Consider the following 20,863-nt stretch of genomic DNA (forward strand, 5'->3'; position numbering starts at 1 on the left):
TCTTCATGCAACTAGACCCCCTTACTGCTCCCAAAACTCTGCTAATTCCTCCCAAATCCAGATATCAGTCCTGTCTCCATCACAGCAATTCTATGATTGAGGGTAAAATATGAGAGGATGCAGCTGGAAGAGATCAACTTCTTCATACTAAAATTCTCAGCTGCAGATTTATAATTTTGAGCTTCAGGTGAATTATGCACAAGAATGGTTTGAAAGGCAATTTTTATCAGACCCTCTGATGGAGATGAAAAGATGAAGAAAAATTTCAGGCACGTGGCTCTTCAAGCCAGAAACTGAAGCTGCAAAATTTATACTGAAATTGAAATGTATTCATTCTCCACAATGAACACATTTCATTTCATACTTACTTTCTTCATACATACTCTGTTTCTTCATACATCTCTTCACACGTATTTCATTTCATACACACTTCTTTCTTACCTGAAGACTTGTGTACTTGTGAATTTACCTGTTTTCCAACATTATCAAATAGTTTAATAAAAGTGATTACACCTATTCTTGTCAATCTCTCTTAAACCAACGGAGATCCAAAAGAGCTATAGCTATTGATAAAACCATTGGGTATGTTGAAAATAAATACAAATGCAAATATGGGTTAAAAGCAAATTATTATTATTACACTTTTAAATTCAAAGTTGACTTACTGTTTATGAAAAATGACAAGCTAATCAAATGAAACAATCATTTGATTTTGTAAAGGCAGTAAAATGTGAAATCACTATAGAAGACTCTAGATACAAAACGTTTACTATAAGGAAAAGAAGCTTTACCTTCATTCCTGGATCTTGGTCTATTGCAGGAATTGCCAGTAGCCTTGCTTCCAATTTGTACATAGAATTGAACCAGCCTGTTAAAAAACATCAGCGTAGAAGAGAAATGCAATCATCAACTGATAGAACTTTTTCCATGCCCCTGATTTTTCTCAAAGCCATTTTCTAAAATCCTTCTAAAGCTGCAACATCCCTTGAGACAATGTCATTGGTCATTCCTAAAAACAATGATTAACCCATCCTTGTGCTCCAAAATCTTATCAATTTTACCACAGTCTGCAATGATGCCTTACTACACTTGCTGAATTGTTACTTTTAATTGTGACTCAGTGGTGTCAGAGTAGTTCACATTTTTCTCTTAGATGTGCACTGTTTTGCTAATAAAACCAATTTCTGTTGATTAATGTCCTGTTGCTAACTCATCAAATTTCACTATGTTTCTCTGACCTTCGTCTGAGTCATGTCTGGTCATAATGAATGTAAAGAGCATTGAGATGACCAAGAAAGCCACCACCCTTTCACTTCTTTTCTTCATGGGTTATCTGCGATGCATACCTGAAGCAGGGTCAGAATTGAGCAGAGATTCTGGAATCATCTCCACCTTGAGCTTTTACACACTGAAAGTTGGCAATGCCATTCTCCTTCCTGGTTCCTAGCCAGTTTTTGACTTGTACTGATGCCTGCCTGCCGTGTTATGGTAGTACTCACTGATGTTTTTGAGAAGCAATTGCTTGTCTCTTGTGCTGGGGGGTGTCTTTGTGGAGCACATGGGGAGATGTGGGCTTACTGCCAAGCAGAAGCTTGAGGAAGAGAAGAATATGAACTGAAACTAGGTTTTGTTAATTCCACTACTTGCAGATGGCTTCTTCATTTTCAGTACTAGTTTTCAAGGTGGATTTATGGCTCTGTGTGAAAAAATGAGGCTTGAATTGTCACTCAGAAAATTCCTCACAAGGAAAACTCTTTTCTCTTTAGAGTATTTGGATCTGATTTGTATTGACATCAGTAAAACCACAGACAGACCACAGGACTACAGACAGAGCCAGTGACACGCAACTATGATTCCAATTTCTATCTCTCACCACTATGTATACATTTCTACAACCCTTTTCTGATTCTAAAGTCAACCACATTGCAGTTCTGTTACTGAGATTGGTGCTTCTTATGTTAGATGTTTCATATATCCACAGGGACAAAACAAGCCAGAATTTACTCATCAGTCTCATTCTTAATATAACTCCATAACTCAAGAACAGAATAGTGCACAGTGTTACACTGCTAAGCCAGTGTCTCTGTGTTTTCTGCAGCTTTACTGTCTGAGACAGCATTCAGGTCATAAAATAGTAGGATGTGGTCTCAGAGCTTGAAAATGTTTTTTTTCTATGATGAAAAAAAAAGTCTTCTTTCTGCAGAAGTGTGAATCAGTTCATCTGATCTGGTAGATTTTGACCCAAAACAGCTCTCTGAAATGGTTGCATGGTCATTAGCAACAGAGCCTGTAATGCAGATGGAAGCCAAGTCAGCTAACAAGCCAGATGTTGCTGTTTGGAAAAATATATATCGCACAGTTTTTTTTGAGCTGCCAGGTAGGCAATGTGTGTGATTGCTCTCACTGAATAGATAGTGAAGAGAAAAGGCCATCAAAATGGGAGGCATCTATAATCAAAATCTATCCAGGTATTGTACTGTCAGTCAAGAGGATTGCAATATTGCTGGCAAAATCATGTCTTTAGTGCACTGGGCCATGCAAAAGGGAAGGAGAGACTTGGATTTCTGAAGCTTGGTGCAGAAATTATTTTGGGCAAAATGACAGTCTTCTCTTAGCACTATGGGACGTTATGTTTGTTATAAAAAGTGTAATCAATTACATAAGGAATAAGATGATAGGGCACATAATGCTTCAGAATATGATAGCGCAGTGTACGCACAGAGTGCACGCTAATGGCCACTAGTTTTGGGGATTCAGTTTTAGATTACAAGTTCTTAGCTTTAAAGCTGAGTTTAGCATTTATCTTCTAGGTTGCTCCTTTAACAGTACCACCAAGAGCTGACAAACCTTGACCCCCCTGGAGAAGAGTAAACCAGGAGCACTGTGCCCTGGTGTTCTCTGCTCCATTAGGAAGATAACGGTGAGAAGGAAAAGGTCTTAACATTTCCTACAAAAATGAATCAGATTATTTATGTTCTTTACATAAATCATAACAGAATGATACAAACACAAAAAATGTGGGAGTGCAGGAATTCAGAATGAAAAAAGAACTTTAATGTCTTGCAACATTTTCCAATTTTTATTTTATTTTATTTTTTGCTATTCCATACGTGATTTTATGACACAAGGACTTAAAAGGTCTGGGAAAACATTATTAACTTCAAAAATAAGCAGCTTAAATATCTACTGAAGGAGTTTCAGCACTCCTATTCACAATCTTCAATCCACATATCTAACAGTATGTCATATTTTCCTCCTGTTTACTCAGTAACCAAACCACCCCTAGCCAAAAAACCTACTCACAAGTAAAAAGTAACTCTGCATGGGCTAAGATGACCCCTAATATTATAACCTAATTCTACGCAAGGCTTTACTGAATGCAAAAAAAAAAAAAAAAAAAAAAAAAAGAAAGAAAAAGAAAAACCCAAAAGGGAAAAAGTACTTCACTCTAATCTCCTCTTTCAAGTGACATTAATTTTAGCTCCAATAACAGAAAGCATTTCTAGGCTGGAGTATGATTTTCTTTTAGGATATGGGCTTTTCAGTTAACCCCTCACATTCTAACAAACATAGTCTGCTCTTGCTTCTAGGAGAAATTATCCAGATAATGTTACAGACAGCCTCAAACATTAAAGTGGAACTCACGTTTTCTTAACAAGGTGTCTAAAGGCTGGATATCGATGCCTTACATGACCATCCCATTATTCCCTTATAAGTAAGGAAAAATACAAACTTGCAGAATACAAAGCAGTGGCCTTTGCTGGATGCTATTTTGGGATTAACTCCATTACTCTTTTGAAGTAGTTATTTATCCCTTCTGAGTATGTAAGAAGTATGGGGAAATTGCAGTAATCTAAAGTACCTATGTTCTGGATGATGTACATGAGGTGGATCCTACTCTTGAGAGCTTGTGCTCAAGAAAACTGAGAAAAAATTGACAAAATCACGTTTGTCCCATTTGTGCTTGAGATGATTTTTCTCCCTAGCAAACAGCTCAGGGATGCATCTACAAATTTCAATTGCTGAAGGAAATTAGCCTATTCACTGTGATACTTACTGAAAGGATCAGCATTGGTTTCATTTGCTAAAACAACCAGTCTTAGCAGTAGAGAAGCTCAGTCACTGAGCTTCTGAGCACACTGAGTATATGCTCAGAAGGGGGATCTTAGTTTCTTTCATCAGGAGGTGTATTTCTGGTCATTTAGGCCCTGGGGGCAGTTTTGATACCCTATCTGGCCCTAGATGTGCTTGTGCAAAATGGAAATGGTCTGAAGGAAGTCCAGAAAAAGCATCACTCAGTATTGTACTTTTGCTGGTGTTTTAAGTAGTTCAAACTCTATAAAAATGCAAATCTATTAATAAAAATAACTGGCGTTGAAAATGATTTCAAAGTAATCTGAAAGCTAAAGAAAATACTTTTCTTTGTACAACAGCTTTCTCCAGGGATGAAGGAATAACCTCAAACCATCATGTGAACATAGACTTCTTGATGGCATAGTTACTTTAGAATGACACTTTGCAGTACTAATAACATGAGAGTTAAAAGGACGGTGGAACAGAAAATGTGTTCAGATCTTTCCAGAGTTTAAACACAAACATACGCTTGTCAAAAGTGTATTTGTCAAACAATAAATTACTTTAATTATTAAGCAATTTTTATATAAGAGAATCAAATATTTGTCAGAGAAGACTTTTTCAGTCAGGCAGGAAGAAGAAGAAAAGCAGCAGCTGCTGTGTAACGTTGTGCTGGAGAGCAGCCAAGGATGCCCTGTGAGCCACAGCACCCATCCTGCCCTAAGCAGCCCTGCTTGGCTGAGCTGAAGAGGGGGAATACTAATTTGTGGCCACGCTGAATGTTTCCACAAATAATGTAATGCAATAAAATCACCGCATCACTTGCTTTTGGAGCAGGATTTGACAGGGGACATATGTTTTACTAAACTAATGGATATAATTGTGGGGTGGCCAAGGTTTGAGATGCATGATCCTTCATGAGACTGGACAAAGGAGCAGCAAACTCCAGGATAAATAATGGTTAGAAATAATTGTCCTTAGTTTATCCTAATTACATGAATCAATTAGACAATTTGAGAGAGAGAGGATAATTACTACCAGTGGAACAGGATTCAGCGATAGCACAGAGAGAGGTGAAAGACTGTCAGCCTCTTGACTGCACAGAAACAATTCATATTTCGGTTTTTTTACACTTCTTACAAGTGGACTAATTCACATCTGGCAAGTAAACAGCAGCTCATTTGCTCCACTATCAGCATGTTGCAATTCAATGCAGCCAGTGGAAAGGGAATTTTTCTGTCCAGCTATTGACAGGCTCTCAGTTTTTGTGCAGTCTCAAGACCACATCTTCAGCTTGGTCATCTGGAATACACTGTAAGGCCTTTATCCTACAAAGATTAACAAGTACTGCTACTGCATTCTGTTTCTAACCCAAGTTTTCCCTTTCCAGAAAAGGAAGTACTAGCCCAGAATGAATGAAAATTAACTTATCATTCTAAGATTTCTTGTATAGGTTGTGATTGCCAGAAAAATATTTCACACCCTCTTGCCTATGCTTGTAATAGCAGAGATACACAAAGATGAGAAGCAGCACTGATGACTGACCTGATATTTGTGGTGTCCAGCGGAACAGTTCTTGCCTCCCTTTTGCCAGGTCCATTGAAGTACAGAGATTTTCCATCACTGAGCACACCACAGCCTGTTCCAACCTGACCTCCTGTTATCTTGTACCAGAGAGGGCTTAGCTTCCTCTCAAACCTGTCGAACATCTCGCTGTGGTTAGGCACATTAGGTACACAGGTCCCATGTGATGCTTAAAGAAAAAGAAATATACAGGAGATGCTTTGTTGAAACTGTGCTGAAGAGAGCAAAGGTCAGATACAGAAAACTGGCAGACAGTCCTATTGCACCCACACAAGAGAAAGTACTGTGCTTTTCCCTGAGAAAATACCAAGAAGGGAGGATTGTACCTTTTCAAGCCCTCCATTTTTTTTTTTTTGGTAGTAAATCCTCATCCTTTAAACTCTAAGATGGCTTATTTCACTGCGTAAAAAACACATGCCTTATACAGATAAGCCATTTTATGTAAACAGACAAATATAATTCTTAGAGTCCTTCCTAAATAAATTGAACAGATGATGTTAGCTTATTGCTTTGTTGGTATAGAGGGTTGCAAAGAGTGCAGTATGCAACTGACAGTGTCAATCTCTATTTTTTTTATTTTTTTTCACTAAGTATGTGTTTTTTGTGGTTTCTGTGTTTTGGATTTTTTTTCCCTCTTTTTTTCTTCCAGCAGAAAAGCCCCGGAAACCATAAGTGAGCAGAATTTTTCACAGAAGGGCCTGTCAGAACATATGTTCCTTCCTGGTCCTATGCCATCTGATGGCCAGGGGACTCAGTAACAGAAGCAATTCATTTGAAGATGGTCCAAGGGTTTTTAAACAGACTTTTTACTTTAAAATATTTTATTTTGTTTTCTCTTCTACTGCTAGTCCCTTTCCATTCATACAGATGGCCATGCTCATAGTCTGTGGTTGCCAGAAACATCACCGATGTCTTCTGTCCTCAGCTGCTCTATTTTATCCGTACTGGACTCCTGTGCTAAATTTTATTCAACAGAAATATTCTTGCTGGCAGCCCATGAAATTTATGTCAACATGTATTTTTCCAGAATACTGGAGAGGAAAAACACGATGCTAGACTTACAAACAGCAACACAGCCCGTGTTTACCATTGTCCTATCTAAAAAACATCTTACCTGTGTAGCCCAAGTCACAAAAACAGACCCCCGAGACGCAGTCCCCGTGACCACTGCAGTAATTGGGGCAAGGCTCAGAAATGTAAACGCCATCTAAACCAAAAGGAGGCACACTCTTGTGGGAGCTGCTCTCCTGGATCCAGCGGAATCGAGTCTTACTGCAAAGGGACAATAATGACATGGAATCACTATTCCCAGCTTTCAAACCTACTGCACACCTTTTATGCTCACTGTTTAAGAGAAAAAAGAGTTTTTTTATTCTAAATTGCCTATGTGCAAATAAGATGCAGGTGGATGCCTGGAAAATATTTCTGACATCCCATAGCTTGCGTGACTTCACTTATGCATATTTTTTCCACATTTTTTGGGATGTATTTTGACTTCCTCTATTTTTCTGGCCTGTATCCACTGGTGTGACGCAAAGAGCAGATTACACGGTTTTATCAGCAGAGTGGAAGATTAGATGTGACTCTGAAGACGACTTTCAGTACTCAGTTCAACCCAAACTGCTAATAACATTTTAAAATCCCAGAAATACATTCCTTACAGTACTTATGAAAATAACTCAATAATGACAATGATGCAGCTCAAAGGAGTAAAAAAAAACAACACCAAATAAACTAGATGTAAGAAAAATCATTTGCCATCTACAAAAATGTCACACAAAAGGTCCTATAGAATATGTGGACAGAAATACAACGATATGCTTGGATGGCAACAGGAAAATCCTTAAAAACAGTGATCTAATCTTTAATCTCTGCAACTGAAACTGCTCCAGAGACTTCCATGAACCAACACGAAGTTACTACAGTTGTCCCACTCACTGTACCGGGAATTTGTTAGAGAAAAATCATTTTATGTGTGTTTCAGAGGGGTGAATTGGCTTGAAATTTGGTTGTCACTCCAATGGATTAACCAAGATCCTCCTTTCTGCTTCTCCTTCTGCTTTGCCTTATGTATAATATACCTATCACCTTAAAACAAAAACAAAAAACGAAACTTTTCACTGGGATTTGGTAGGTAAGGTGATCAGCGTGCTAAGTGATTTGTACCAACAGATAAAATGGGATGCTCTCAAGATAACCATGATCCTCAAAATGAGCCAAAATGAATACAGTTTTCAACATGCTGGGCAACTCATCATACTCCCAGTACTTACATTTTTAATACATTACCATGATCTTCTAATTCCTGATCACGTTACAAAACATAATGCCAAACAGATTGCTGCTATTGATTCTGTACTGCTTGTTTTGGGGAAATCAAATCAGCTGGTGTCAGATCTGTGCAATTTGGCACCTGCTTTTATTGGCTAATTACTGGAGAAAAGACAAACTTGTTATGGTACATGCTGCTATTTCAGCTCCTTGCAGCAGAGGCACCAGCTCCTCTATGCAATATGCTACATTATGAAACTCTGTGTTGGGACCTAGAGATGAGGAGATTGTGTCAGGAAGATGGACTGAAAACTTAGGGTACTATGTGAACTTATGCCCAGAGAGAGAGATGGACAGGAACCAGCAGGCACAGGGGTATGGCTACTGCTGATGGTGCAGACAGCAAATCAAACCTTCTAGGGCCTTGCCCAGGATGGGCTGTAAAATTAACCCTGTTGAAATGGCTTATCTGATTCAAGTGACTATCACTCTCTTGTTTGTGTCTCTGACCTAACTGATATGCCTAAAGAAAGAGCACTATGATGAAGAGATTGAAGTCAAATGAACATATTGTAGTCTCTTGTAATTTAATTTTATACGTGTTTCTGACACCTTTAAAATGGAAAGCTTCTCCCTGTTTTGGAGAGCACAATATATTTTTCCCAGACCTGCAGATTTTTAACACTGATTTTAGTCACAGCTTGAGACTTTTTCCTAACATAGCCACAAAGGGCAGGCAGCTCATCCACCACTGGCATCACGAGCTCATATAGTACAGTACCTGGCTGCAAGAGACCTTGGGATAACAATAGTAATTCTCGTCCAGTCCTCAAAATCTCCTGTATGATACACAGTTGGCTCGCTCAGCTCACGGGAGCTCCCCTCACACCCTTTGGTGCCTGGAGATGCAGGATAGCAGCCTTCCTTCACAAGTGACCAGAAGAGCCCAGCATCATGTGAGTACTGAAGCAGAACAGGAGCAGAGCTGCTGTACTGGTTAGTGCAGCCAATATTCAGCTGCAAAAAAAGCAGAGTATCAGATGAGATGAACAAAACAACCCTGTGCTGTTATTTGCAGCTATTGACTGTGATTGGTTATTATTATAATTGGTTATTATTGGTTTTTAATTGCTGTTGGTTATTATCTTTGACTTTTCAGTTTGGAAGGCTTAGTTCTGAGCACTTCCTTTGCACCCTGCTGGCAAACAGTGACTGATGCTTAAAGTCTGAGTCCCACACACATATGATATTTATCTCTAAAAATTACCACTGTCCCTTCATTTAAGTTGATGGGTTCAGTAAAACATACAAAGAACACACTTTTCAAAGGTCCTGTTCTGTAGCAGGCCGCAAAGAACAAACTCTAAAGGAAGATGGAGAAGAGCTGTGTCCTCTGAATCATACAATCATAAAATCATAAAGGTTGGAAAGATGACTAAGTCAATATAGTCCAGCAATGAAGCCACCCCCAAAATGCCCAATAAACCATGTCCCTCAATTATACATCTCCATGTTTCTTGAACACATCCAGGGATGACGACTTCACCACCCTGCTGGACAGCCTGTGCCAGCGCCTCACCACTCTTTCTGAAAAGAATTTTTTCTTAAAATCCAATCTAAATCTCCCCTGGCACAAATTAACACTATTACCTCTTATCCTATCCTCCAGTTACTTGGGAGAAAAGGCCAATTCCCACCTCACTACAACCTCCTTTCAGGGAATTACAGAAACAGCCCATTGCAGTACACCCCGATGTGCCCAGAGGATCAGTCTGACTCTGAGGTATCCCTTGCCTCAGGGCTGCAACTCCTGACCACAGCTGAGTCATTTGCAGAATAATGTTTGTGAGAGCTGGCACTGCAGTTCTGTCCCCAGAAAAGAGCAAAATTGGATGCAGTAGAAATATAAAAATGTGAAATGAGATCATAACTAAGACAAAAATCAGCTTCTCATTTTATGTTTTCAGAAAAACATTAGTTTTGTTTTACTGCTGTAGAACAATCATAGAACAAAATGATTCCTGTAAAATGAAACATTTTTTAACAAACTACTGTCTCTGAGTTTATCAATGCAAAATTATTCCACGCATCTACTTAAAATGGAAATTTCACAAACTGAGGAAACATTTAACCATATGCTTAAAATTAAAGCATGCAAATAGGACTACACATTTCTGTGCTTTCCAAAGAAGAGAGGAGTATAAATTAAGGCCTTAAGTAATGGAAGAACTCCCTGTTTTCCAAAACACACTGTTGTTGTTTCGTATATTTACATTATGTTGCCAAGGGTTTCAGTGATGGAAGGTGCATGAAGTGTTTTTAAGCACTGCTTTTTTAGACTAAACAATTTTTGAATTGTTGTAGATCATGAAACCTGAAGAATGAAGACTTAAGTCACTGAAGTAACACATCCAGGCTGGATATGGATCTGGGCAGCCCAGTCTAGGGGTTGGTGACCCTGCCTGTGGCAGGGGGTTGAAACTAAATGTTCTTTGAGATCCTTTTCAACACAAGCCATTCTATGATTCTATGATAAGTAATGGGAAATGGTCCGGAAGCAAATAACATATTTTCCAAGCTAAACAGTATTTTTATATGGCAGTATTTTGGGTTTTAGACAAGTTTAAGGTATAAAACTATGAACAATATACTCATCCAGAAATTGTATTGCAGTCTCTCAGTTTGTATAGCATTTCACTAGAATAATGTTTGGATTAAATGAGTTTTTTTTTGATAAATCCTATTACTTCTAACTAACTTCCGTATTTACAGAAGTGTGGGAATTATATTTGAAAAGCTGCCTGTAAACATCAGATCTCCTTAATAATTCCACTTGTAAATTATTTAGTGTCTGTATCCGCCAATTATGTAAAGACCATGTATTTGTGGTGAGCTCATTAAAATTGCATTTCAACCAACCTCCAGAATACACCAATGGGATTTCACTATAAACTCAATAAAATTTTGATTAGAGTTTGGAAACAAGAGCTTGTGAAAGCAAGTATACTTTATTTGGAGCCCATATTCTGATGTACTTTCAGACCACTAAACTTCCTGTAAGCCCTGTAAATAAGAATGCTAATTGGAACCTATATGTCTTGACAAAATAAAAGTAAATTATTTGGAAAAAAAAAAACCCACAACAACACACTGTAGTACAGAGGAGCTTGTAAATCCTTAAATAGCTTAATGTACAAAAAATGTACACAAACCACATTGGAGCTTCTGTAGTCGTGGAGCTCCAGATGAGACAGAGCCTTTTTCCCTTGCAAGGTACTTCCTACCATTTCCTAGTGCTGACTCAAATATACTGACAGTCACTTCAATCCACTTGTGAAACTAGTTAAAGAACATTAAGCCTTCGAAGTTTCTCCGGAGGAGGACAAAGCTCTCCTGCACCAAGGTTTTGCCCGCATCATATTTTATACTGTATGAATTCACACCTGCACTCTACACACCTTTCAAGACAGAATTATAATGTATTACCTTACTTTCTATGGTGACCCAATGGCATCTTGCAAGTACTGAATAAGATGAGTTTCACTGATACACTATGATCTGGAGGAACTTATATTTAAGAAATACCTTGAACTGCAGAACATATCCAGGCTTCAGTGTTAAATCTCTAGTCACTGCAAATCGGTCTCCATCCGATTTACCAAAGAGCATGGCAGAGGGGGTGGCAGAGCAGAAACTTTCATTTTTGGTCATCCCTTCATTGGCCAGTATTAACCACACACTCAGCTGGTTCATAGGGTAATCGAATGCTGGCTTTTCATAAAAGTTCTGTTAGAAATGAAGAGAAAAGCAACACAAAGAAGTAGTACCTCCTTGCAGTGTGATTTCAGATGCTTTCAAAATTATGAGTTTTCCAATTTTGCCCTTTATATATTCTGTAATTGCCTCAAAATTGTAACTTTTGACTTTGTGAAGAGATGCATACATGCCCTGTTGTAAAAATGGGGAGTCCTATAGTGGTATGGTAAGAGCCAGGTTTGCACCATGTAGAGAGAGACACAGCTGCAAACATTACAAATGTTTAAGTATAACCCAATATTTTGAAAGAAAATCAAAGAAATTTCTACCAACAGAGAAGATGACTCTCATTTTACAGTGATGTCCACAGGCTGTTCTTGCTTATTACCTGTGGTAACGTGGGATTAACAACAGGAATTATGTGCTTCTGCTTCTCTGACAAAATGATGATGTCGTCGATGGCCCACTGATCGTACCCTTCTCCTGAAAACACAGGCTGCCACCACCGAAACCTGGTGCAAGGAGTCTTGGCTGCAGCTGGCAGCTCCAGATAGACAAACCTGAGAAGAGAAATTCAGTGGAATGCTAAGGAAACATCATAGAGAAATGGGAGAAATATCGTTGAATATGAAAAAGAGGCAGGAAAACCATTTCTCTTCCCAAGAAACTGTTAAGTACGATGGGCCTTGCTCTCCCAGAAATGTTTGAACATCTGCCTGCCAATGGGAAGTAGTGAATGAATTCCTTATTTTGCCTTGCTTGTCCATTTAGCTTTTACTTTGCATTTTGAATTGTTTTTTACCTCAACACATGAGTTTTCTCACTGTTACCTTTCTGGTTCTCTCCCCCATCCCACTTAGGGAAAGTGAGTCTCTATGTGGTGCTGAGCTGCCTACTGGTATAAAACCAAAACAATCAGATACCTCTTCAGTATTATTTCACACAACTTAAATATATGCATTTATGTGTATATTCCTTCCGTGTTCTTTCTGAATATCATGCTACTTTGTGTCATTGAACCTGCTAGATCTTGCTTCTTTGGCAGATAGAAGTGAAGAAATCATTTGGGGCCATACAGAATCTTCTTTTTCAGAGGGTTCCTAGCTGTATGTGTCAGAAAGTAAGGAACTGGAAAATACGATTTGGAGCAGCAATATGAATAATAGATATACACGGCAACGTACTCCATAAGGACCATTGCTCTTGGTTATTCCAGAGAGGTAAATGTTTTGCCTGAAACTAATGCATTGCATAGCCAGGCAATGAAGACTCCAGTGCATAGCTGGGGATATCCTCATTTGTTGGAAGCTTCCTGTAATTTTGACAAAGTAGAGGCAAAGTAAACAGTTTTATACTTTCAAATTCGAAGATTACTTTTAGAAAAAGAGTTTTCCAAGTTTCTTCTGAAACCACTGTATACTGAGGGCAAAATGAGGGGCTTGGAGGATAAAACTATTCACATGTTTACATACTGCAAGAAGTGAGCTATGGCGATAGAAATCGTGTTAATAGCTACACAGACAATTGCAATTTCATTTTCCACTGGTAAGCTCTCTTCAGGTTTTTTAAGGCCCACTTTAATAAGATTTTTCCTTCGTAATGATAAGGGTTTACTGTGGCAGCCTGAAAGGGTTTCCACATAAGAATGGCTTTTAAGCGCAATAGCTTGAAATGATTCTTCATGTCTACATAGACTAAGAAACAGTTTTCTTGAAGAATGATGCAATATGGATATAACTGATTTAATTTAGGCAAAAGCTTTACCTGGGTTTGCTGAAATCAGAGAAATACATTTCTGCTAGCAGCTGCCAGTTGATTCCACCATTATTGCTGTACTGCAGCAGTACACCTTCTTCTCTGCTGTCTGGTCTATTGCACGAAGAACTTTCTCCTCCTATCTGGATGTAAAACTGAACAAAATCCACCCAGGTAGTGTCCAAATCCCAGCTTACCAGCTGTCTTTTTCCAGCCTACAATAGAATGAAAAGAGGTGGAAAAAATAAGATTAAGTATGACACCTTCACTCCAAATTGACATATTTTAAAGTCAGGCACAGACGAATATTATACAGGAACAGAGAAGACTGAATTTTGTGTTAACATGACTTTCCTTGTTCTTGGATCTATGGTTCTCCTTGGCCATCCTTCAGGTCTTTATCTCTCTGGTGCATTCCCACAAACATTTTTACTATTGCAGATGCAGCATTTCAACACACAACACAACTGTCTGTCACAAATTTAACACAACACTTTCATCATTCCTTTTCCCCCTCACTCCTTCATGGTACCAAATGCCTTCAGGAGACATAAAGTATAGAGCAATAAAAAGGCATTTCTGACATCTCATTTTTCCTGCACTGCATAGTGTTACAGGGGCACCTGGAATTATACCATCAATAATGCCTACTGTGTTTCAGGGAAGAGAAGTACAGCTAATGTCTCAGATGCCTGACCATTGTTTATTTTTTGTTTTGTATTTGTCTAGCAGTCAAATTCAATTATGATTAGATCCTTATGTATTATAATATCCTCATATATTTTAGGTTCTGATTAACCTAAGACCCTTACAACATGCAAAAGTATACACTTTTCTGTGTTTCACTTAAGCATCCTCTCTCTACTCTCCCTTTGGTCCAGGGATCTGCTGGCACAGATGGGTGACTTCACTTTCTATTCAAAATCTTTTAGTATTAGTGGCACTCACTAATTAGAGACAATCACTTGTTTTGTGATTGTCTCTGTGGCATTTGTTTCTCTGGTTGCTAACCCAGTGCTATTTGCATGGAGCCTTCCCACATGCTGGCATCAGCCCATTTCAGTTTTCCTTCCAGTTATCTCTACAAAAGCAGTGCATGGAAGATTTGCAGCAGTGTAGTTCATCTCCTAAATAATATCAAAGGAGGGGCAGTTTCTCTTAATTCCTCATGTGAGTAGGATTTATTCATACACAAAGCAACATTCTTCTCCTAGCATTATGAATCTAGTCTTTCAACTAAAACCTATGGATTTAGTTCCAGTTTTACGTGAGCATAGCAGAGATAAAAAATAGCCTCATAAAATTTAGTGAATAGCACTTCCAGAGATGTTTTTGAGTTCTAGTGGGGAACAGCTCTTGAGCACCTGTAGGGTGGTTCATGTGGTCACTCTGTACTTGCCAACAAAAGAAGACAGAGGATATTCAGCTAGAAAATTCTCTAAGGTTCAAAAAATCTTTTATTGTAACTCCAGTTCTCCCTTTCCCCTCATACTCCCTGCTCAAGACTGATCTCGTGGGCTTCACAGCAACAGGCACGTACAGTGCTGCCCATGGTGAGACAGGACAGAGGACAGAAGCAGTGTCCCTACAAAAGTGCTCCACGTGAACCCCACCTTTCACAACCATGCCCCACTACAGCTCCAGTTGTGCCACCACAAAGCGCATTGTGCAGTTGGTGAGAGGCTACAGGGATCATCTTTCTGCATTCATAAAAACTAGCTGCAACCTGGCATGGCATTGACAGTGAAAACACCCTCTCAGAATGGAGCAGACTTGACAAAGCACCAGCTGGTTTGAATTGCCTAAAAATCACAGAATAGTATAAGATGGAATGGACCTTTAAAGATCGCCTGGCTCAACCCCCCTGCAATGAAAAGAGACACTGAAAGACAGATCAGGGTGCTCAGTGCCCCATCCTGCCAGGCCTCAAATGCCTCCAAGGATGGGGCATCCACCAACTCTCTGGGCAACCTGTTTCAGTGCCTCACCTCCCTTATAGTAATTTTTTTTTTCCTTATATCTAGTCTAAATCTCCCCTCTTTTAGTTTGAAGCCACTTCCCCTTGTCCTATCACAACAGACCCTGCCAAAATGTCATCTCCGTCTTCAAATGCAAAAAGGCATTAAAAAGATACAACTGAACTAAGCTGTAAAAATGATGCTTCTGTTTAAAGTAATATTTATGTGTTTCCCAGTCTCATATATCCATGATCCTCCTACAGATTTCAAGTCTGAAATAAACAAATAGCACTGATCTACCTGGACATAAGTAACAAGATTTATGAGCTGAGAATTAAAAAATAATCTATATTTCTTACAAGATGATAGATGAATTTAAATTATGTTCCACTTATTAACTATTTCTCATTCCTACTCAGCTTAGGATAAACTCAGAACAAAGACACAATAATTGCTTTTCTCACATAATGTTTTGTTTTGCTGGTGTTACAGCCATAGTTCATTTTTTGTTTTTTTATTCCCAGCTGAGTAAAGCCATCCTGGATGGTGCCATGACTGTGAGATGGGCTTAGCCTCAGGTACAGTCCCGAGCTTCCCTGTGCAGGCCAACATAGCTAATACTGTCCCAGGGCACTGTGATGTGACACTGATAATTTGCTTTCAGAACTTCTTTGTTTTCAGAGACCCACGTCAATTCAAAATTGTTTTAATCAAACTTTTCCAAAAGGTTCCGACACTGTTGCGGTCCCACAGACAAATATGTCCCATCTGAGTGCCTGAGATCTGGCTGTAAAACTATTCTGAGGACGATTTTCAGATCTCCATCAACCCTGCTCCAAGTTGACACCGACTACTAAAGAGTCATCCACAAAACCAGGTTAATTAAGAAAGGGCATGAGTTACTTAAAAACCTCAAAGAAATTGCAGGGGCAAACTGCTAACACACCTATAACTGATTACAGTTAATGGTGAAACAAAAGGTTGGCAGAGCAAAGGCAACATTAATTCTGATAGCAGTGATTGATTATGGCAGTAAACATTAGACATTCAAATAGGAAGTGGCTAGCTGAGCAACTGTAAAGGAACAGAACCTGTGAATACAAGCTTCCAAAACAATATAGAACTGTTGGGCAGCTATGAAAACAATTTTTGTAATGTTTATCACCATGACCATTAGACATCTTGAAAAAGACCTAAACAGAAATTAAATAAGCCACCTTCAGCTGATGGCACACAGACTGCTACTACTCAAGAAATGAAAGATAACCTAATCTTTAGAGATCAATAGAAAGAAGCCAAGAATTTCTAAATGAGATTTTCACTCCTCCTTAGCAGAAACCAGAAGAAAGATCATAGCAGGTTAATTACAATTTAGCAAACTTCTTTGAGAAACTGGCATAAGGAACTGAGCCAGAAGGAGAAACATCTAATAGATAAGACAATTATATTAAAAAATCCAATTATCACAATTAGCTAGTTAGACTGATTGGTTTATTGTGAAATTTTCAGCAGAGCCGCATTTCCAGGGAAGGTAGATGTGAGACTATGTAGGAGTGTTGAAAATTATTTGATGAGCTAGATTTTTGTAATGAGGTTAACAACACATGATTACACGGCTTTGCACACTGGGTTATTCTATTGGGACTAATCCAGTTCTCATGGCAGCAGTGGTGGTTTGATCAAACCCTTGAAAGAGAAGCTGTACTTATATCCTTCCTTTCAATTGAGAACCACAAAAAAATCCATCCCAACAGAATTAGTCTTCGGGAGCAACAATGGAAAACAAGTCCATGATTACAACCCATAATCTTACATCTGATCATAAAGATCTCTTTTTATGCTACAAATCTATCAATTTGCAGAATTCTGTATATCTTTTTCTTGCTGTATTATTTTTTTCTCTTACACATCCAAGTCACACAAGAGTGTTCTCCTGCAGGCTAACCAGGCACTTTCTAAATGCTGGAGGAGTTGTATTTTCACTAGTTTTGGTTCTTTGATCACAAAGTAAGCTCCTCATTCTTCCTGAAAGCCAACCTTTCTTGATGCCTCATCCAGAACAGGACAGAAAAATAGAGTTGAGATTGCTGAGAAAGAACTGTGTCTTAAGGCAGAACATGCATAATATTAACAATAGTATTAATATGTGCACTTTTCAGCATGTTGACAATCTGCTTTTCTTCCATGACATTTGGTATTGGATATACAATGCATGCCACACTCCATTTCTTTGAATTGCTTTGTTTTTTACCTTCAGAGCACAGCTGTGCTATTTGTTATGCCTCAGAGCCTTCTGCTACCTTCCTTTTAGCTTCCTTATAACCCCATCCTGTTCCATTAATGGAACTGACATGACCACATGCCTTTCTAAGTCTCCTGTCCCTTATCAATACCTTGTTGAAATATAGTGAGGAGCCAGATGAGATGACCCCACAACCTTCTTCAGGCTTTACAATCTCTCCTCCAATGACTTCTTGCCACTCTGTCTTCAGGACATCTGGGTTCTCAAAATCAGACATGACAGTTGAAGGAAGGGGATTTTCAGGCTGACACTCTGTACCCCGAAACCCTGAGTCACACCTGGAAGGAAGCGTAACAAGCTTTTCAAGATCTTAACTGATACTCACAATTAGTTAAGACCTTTTAAAATTACATGTAAAAGAATCACTCAGGAACTGGAGTTTTGGATGCTAGAAACAAGCTGGGATACCTGGATAACTGGAAATAAGCTATGTTTTACTTTAAAAAAACAATGCATGGTCCAGAAAGTTTAAAGCTGGCAGGCAGCACTCTGCCTGCAGTATTGCCATAAATCTGAGTCTGCAAAGCATCTATGAGCTGGTTCTTGATGTCTTTCTGACCCAGTGAAACAGATCCAGCCCTGTGTTAGAGCCCCTTGAATGGAGAGCCACCAGGACACCTGCAGCAGGGCATCCCTGTGCCACTGAGAATCCTTCTACTGCTTGCACCTCCCAAGGGTATGGGCTCTTTGGTGTGGAACACCCAGATTATAACGATGCTTTAATGGCTTAGCCCCCACAGTGTTTGTGTTTTGTTTTTATATTTTTAATCTAAAAATAAGAAAAAACAGCAAACGAACAAACAAACAAAGAAACCAACAACCACAAAATAACAGAATACTTAAGTGTTAAGATAGCAGTAACCTGTCAAATTGGCAAATGCTTTGTACCTGCAAATGCCGTGGTCACACCAGCCATGTCCACTGCACATGTTGGGACACTGCTGTCCGATGTAGATGTTGTCTAAGGCCCACTCATCTGGTGCTGTGTAGTAACACTGACTCCATCGGAAACGTGTGGCACTGGACCTTAAAAGCAATAACAATGATTTAATGTGGATGCTTTACATTATTGCAAAAAAAAATGCAACTATAGAAAGTCAAATTGGTATCGCAGTCATTGCTCAGCCTGTTAAAACTAACACAGCCAAAGACAGAGTCTTACAAGTGAACTTTCTATATGATGTTGCTTACTGCACAGGGTTACATAAAATACTTTGCTGTTAATACTGACATTTCTGTGGAAGACTACAGAGATGCTGCAGAAACTTTATGCTTAATGGCGACATTAATTCAGGACAAATGAATATTATCAGATTTTTATTATCAGATTATTTATCCTTTGAGGGTGAAAGGTTGCAAAACAAGAAAGTTGGATCAAGAATGTGACCTTAATTTTTATATTTTTGGATAGTAAATAGGGTATAATGCATGTAAAAAAGGTTTCATACGATATACATTCAAAAATTAATCTTTGAAATTAAACTTCTTGCAACTAAGCATTTCTCTTCTTTGAATAATGGCTATTTCCATTCAAAAAGCTGACAGATTTTTATTGAATCTATGAATGATTCATGATTTTTCATGAATTTCGTGATTCTATGAATCATGGAATTACCCAGGCTGGAAAAGACCTCGAAGATCATCAAGTCCAACCACAGCCTAACCATAGTACCCTAACTGTAACAACCCTCTGCTAATTCATATCCCTGATATAGATTTTTATTGGATACAGACAATGATACTAAACTAGATTATGCTAGTGACGTTATGGTGACATTACAGTCATCAGTTTTTGAAAAAGACTGTCACCACCAGGCCTTCCCAAGCTCTACTGCCAACTGGTACAATGTGATGCCAACCAGCTGGTGGGATGGGCAGTATCTTGTCCACACTCATGCAGAGTGAGAAAAAATATTACATACAAAGTGAAACAAAAATGGGAAACTGTTATGATGGGGTACAAGGATCTATGCTAGTTGCACTGTGGATCTGGGGAAAGAAAGGGATGGCTGAGGCAATGTGGGAAGAGAAGTTTGGTTATAGAGCTATAGAGGGGATAGCTAGGGAAGGCAAAGCTGACAGCAGCAAAAACAAAATTCAGACACAGCCTGGGGCTTTGTCTGGCCAAGGGCTGACAGGACAGGGAAAGGAGGAGAAGCAGGAAATTTCTGCAAGTAGGAGATTCTTTCCAAGCAAGTTTCTGAGTCACATGGCTATGATATGACGGCATGAGATAAAATGCTCTTATTCTAACTTAAGAAAAAACAAGACACTTCCTTGCTCTCTGGAAATCATATAGAGAAAGATGTTAAGATGTACATAAATAAAGGTGACTGAGTCACCTGCTCATATGCTTGGAAGCGGAAGAATGAATATAGGAGTCTTGGGCAGCTAAAATGGACAGTATGGCATAGAAGTTACCCAGCCAGTCACACACTAGAAGCATACAAAGATCAAATTAATCTATGCCTGGATAATTTTTTAGAATTCAAATACACGAACTTCTTTGAAAAACAAAAAACAAGGCTGCCCAAGGGCTTGATGTTCAACTGCAATGACCTTTGTTTTCTTTTTTCAGTACCCGTTTGATATTGAAAGTACTGTAAGCATTTTTACAGCATTATAGAGCTAATCTGCAGGGGCAGATCTGCAGATTAAACACTCCCTCAGGATACAATGCACTGATGGGTTACATTACAAGAGCTATGAATTATCCATTAAAAGTGCACAATTTCAGCAATCTGCCCACTAAGGACTTCCTAAGCATGCAGTAGGCACAAAGTACAGTAAATACTGACCACAATTAATTTCTGACTGCTCTGAAGCCAGCACGTTGCGTTAGTGGTGTTGCTCATGTTCACTACAGTGCATCAACAGTGCCTCAGGGGGCTCTGCACAGACTGCGCCCTGGAGAGCTGTGGTAGTGGGTATTAACTCTGGTGTGCACTGTATCGAGGAGTTATAAAACAATCTTATCACAAGCAAAATAAACCTCTCCAACACTTAACAGGAGTTGCAGTAGATGACCTTTAATTGTTTCCAATGTGAATGATTCTGTGATTGCCTATTTCGTCCCATTTTTTTCTACAAGGTTAAAATGCTACTGGAAGGTTCTCCGGCTTTCTGATGACACCACATCTAAATGGGACTGATGCCAAATGGA

General features: G+C 38.9%; 1 protein-coding gene across 3 annotated transcripts in view; it reads right to left on the reverse strand.

The window, feature by feature from the left end:
• RELN (reelin) overlaps window positions 1-20,863 on the reverse strand; it is a 251,068-nt gene that overhangs the window by 49,428 nt on the left and 180,777 nt on the right. For all 3 annotated transcript variants that reach the window (XM_015884323.2, XM_015884245.2, XM_032442336.1), the window contains exons 23-31: window positions 18,589-18,726; window positions 17,792-17,978; window positions 13,450-13,655; window positions 12,074-12,245; window positions 11,515-11,715; window positions 8,711-8,946; window positions 6,773-6,930; window positions 5,620-5,827; window positions 792-868 (exon numbers count right to left, since the gene is read on the reverse strand). In XM_015884323.2, the coding sequence (XP_015739809.1) occupies window positions 792-868; window positions 5,620-5,827; window positions 6,773-6,930; window positions 8,711-8,946; window positions 11,515-11,715; window positions 12,074-12,245; window positions 13,450-13,655; window positions 17,792-17,978; window positions 18,589-18,726 (1,583 nt within the window). The remainder of the gene's footprint in view (window positions 1-791; window positions 869-5,619; window positions 5,828-6,772; window positions 6,931-8,710; window positions 8,947-11,514; window positions 11,716-12,073; window positions 12,246-13,449; window positions 13,656-17,791; window positions 17,979-18,588; window positions 18,727-20,863) is intronic.

The sequence above is a fragment of the Coturnix japonica genome, chromosome 1 (assembly GCF_001577835.2).
Source record: "Coturnix japonica isolate 7356 chromosome 1, Coturnix japonica 2.1, whole genome shotgun sequence".
NCBI classification, from domain to species: Eukaryota; Metazoa; Chordata; class Aves; order Galliformes; family Phasianidae; genus Coturnix; species Coturnix japonica.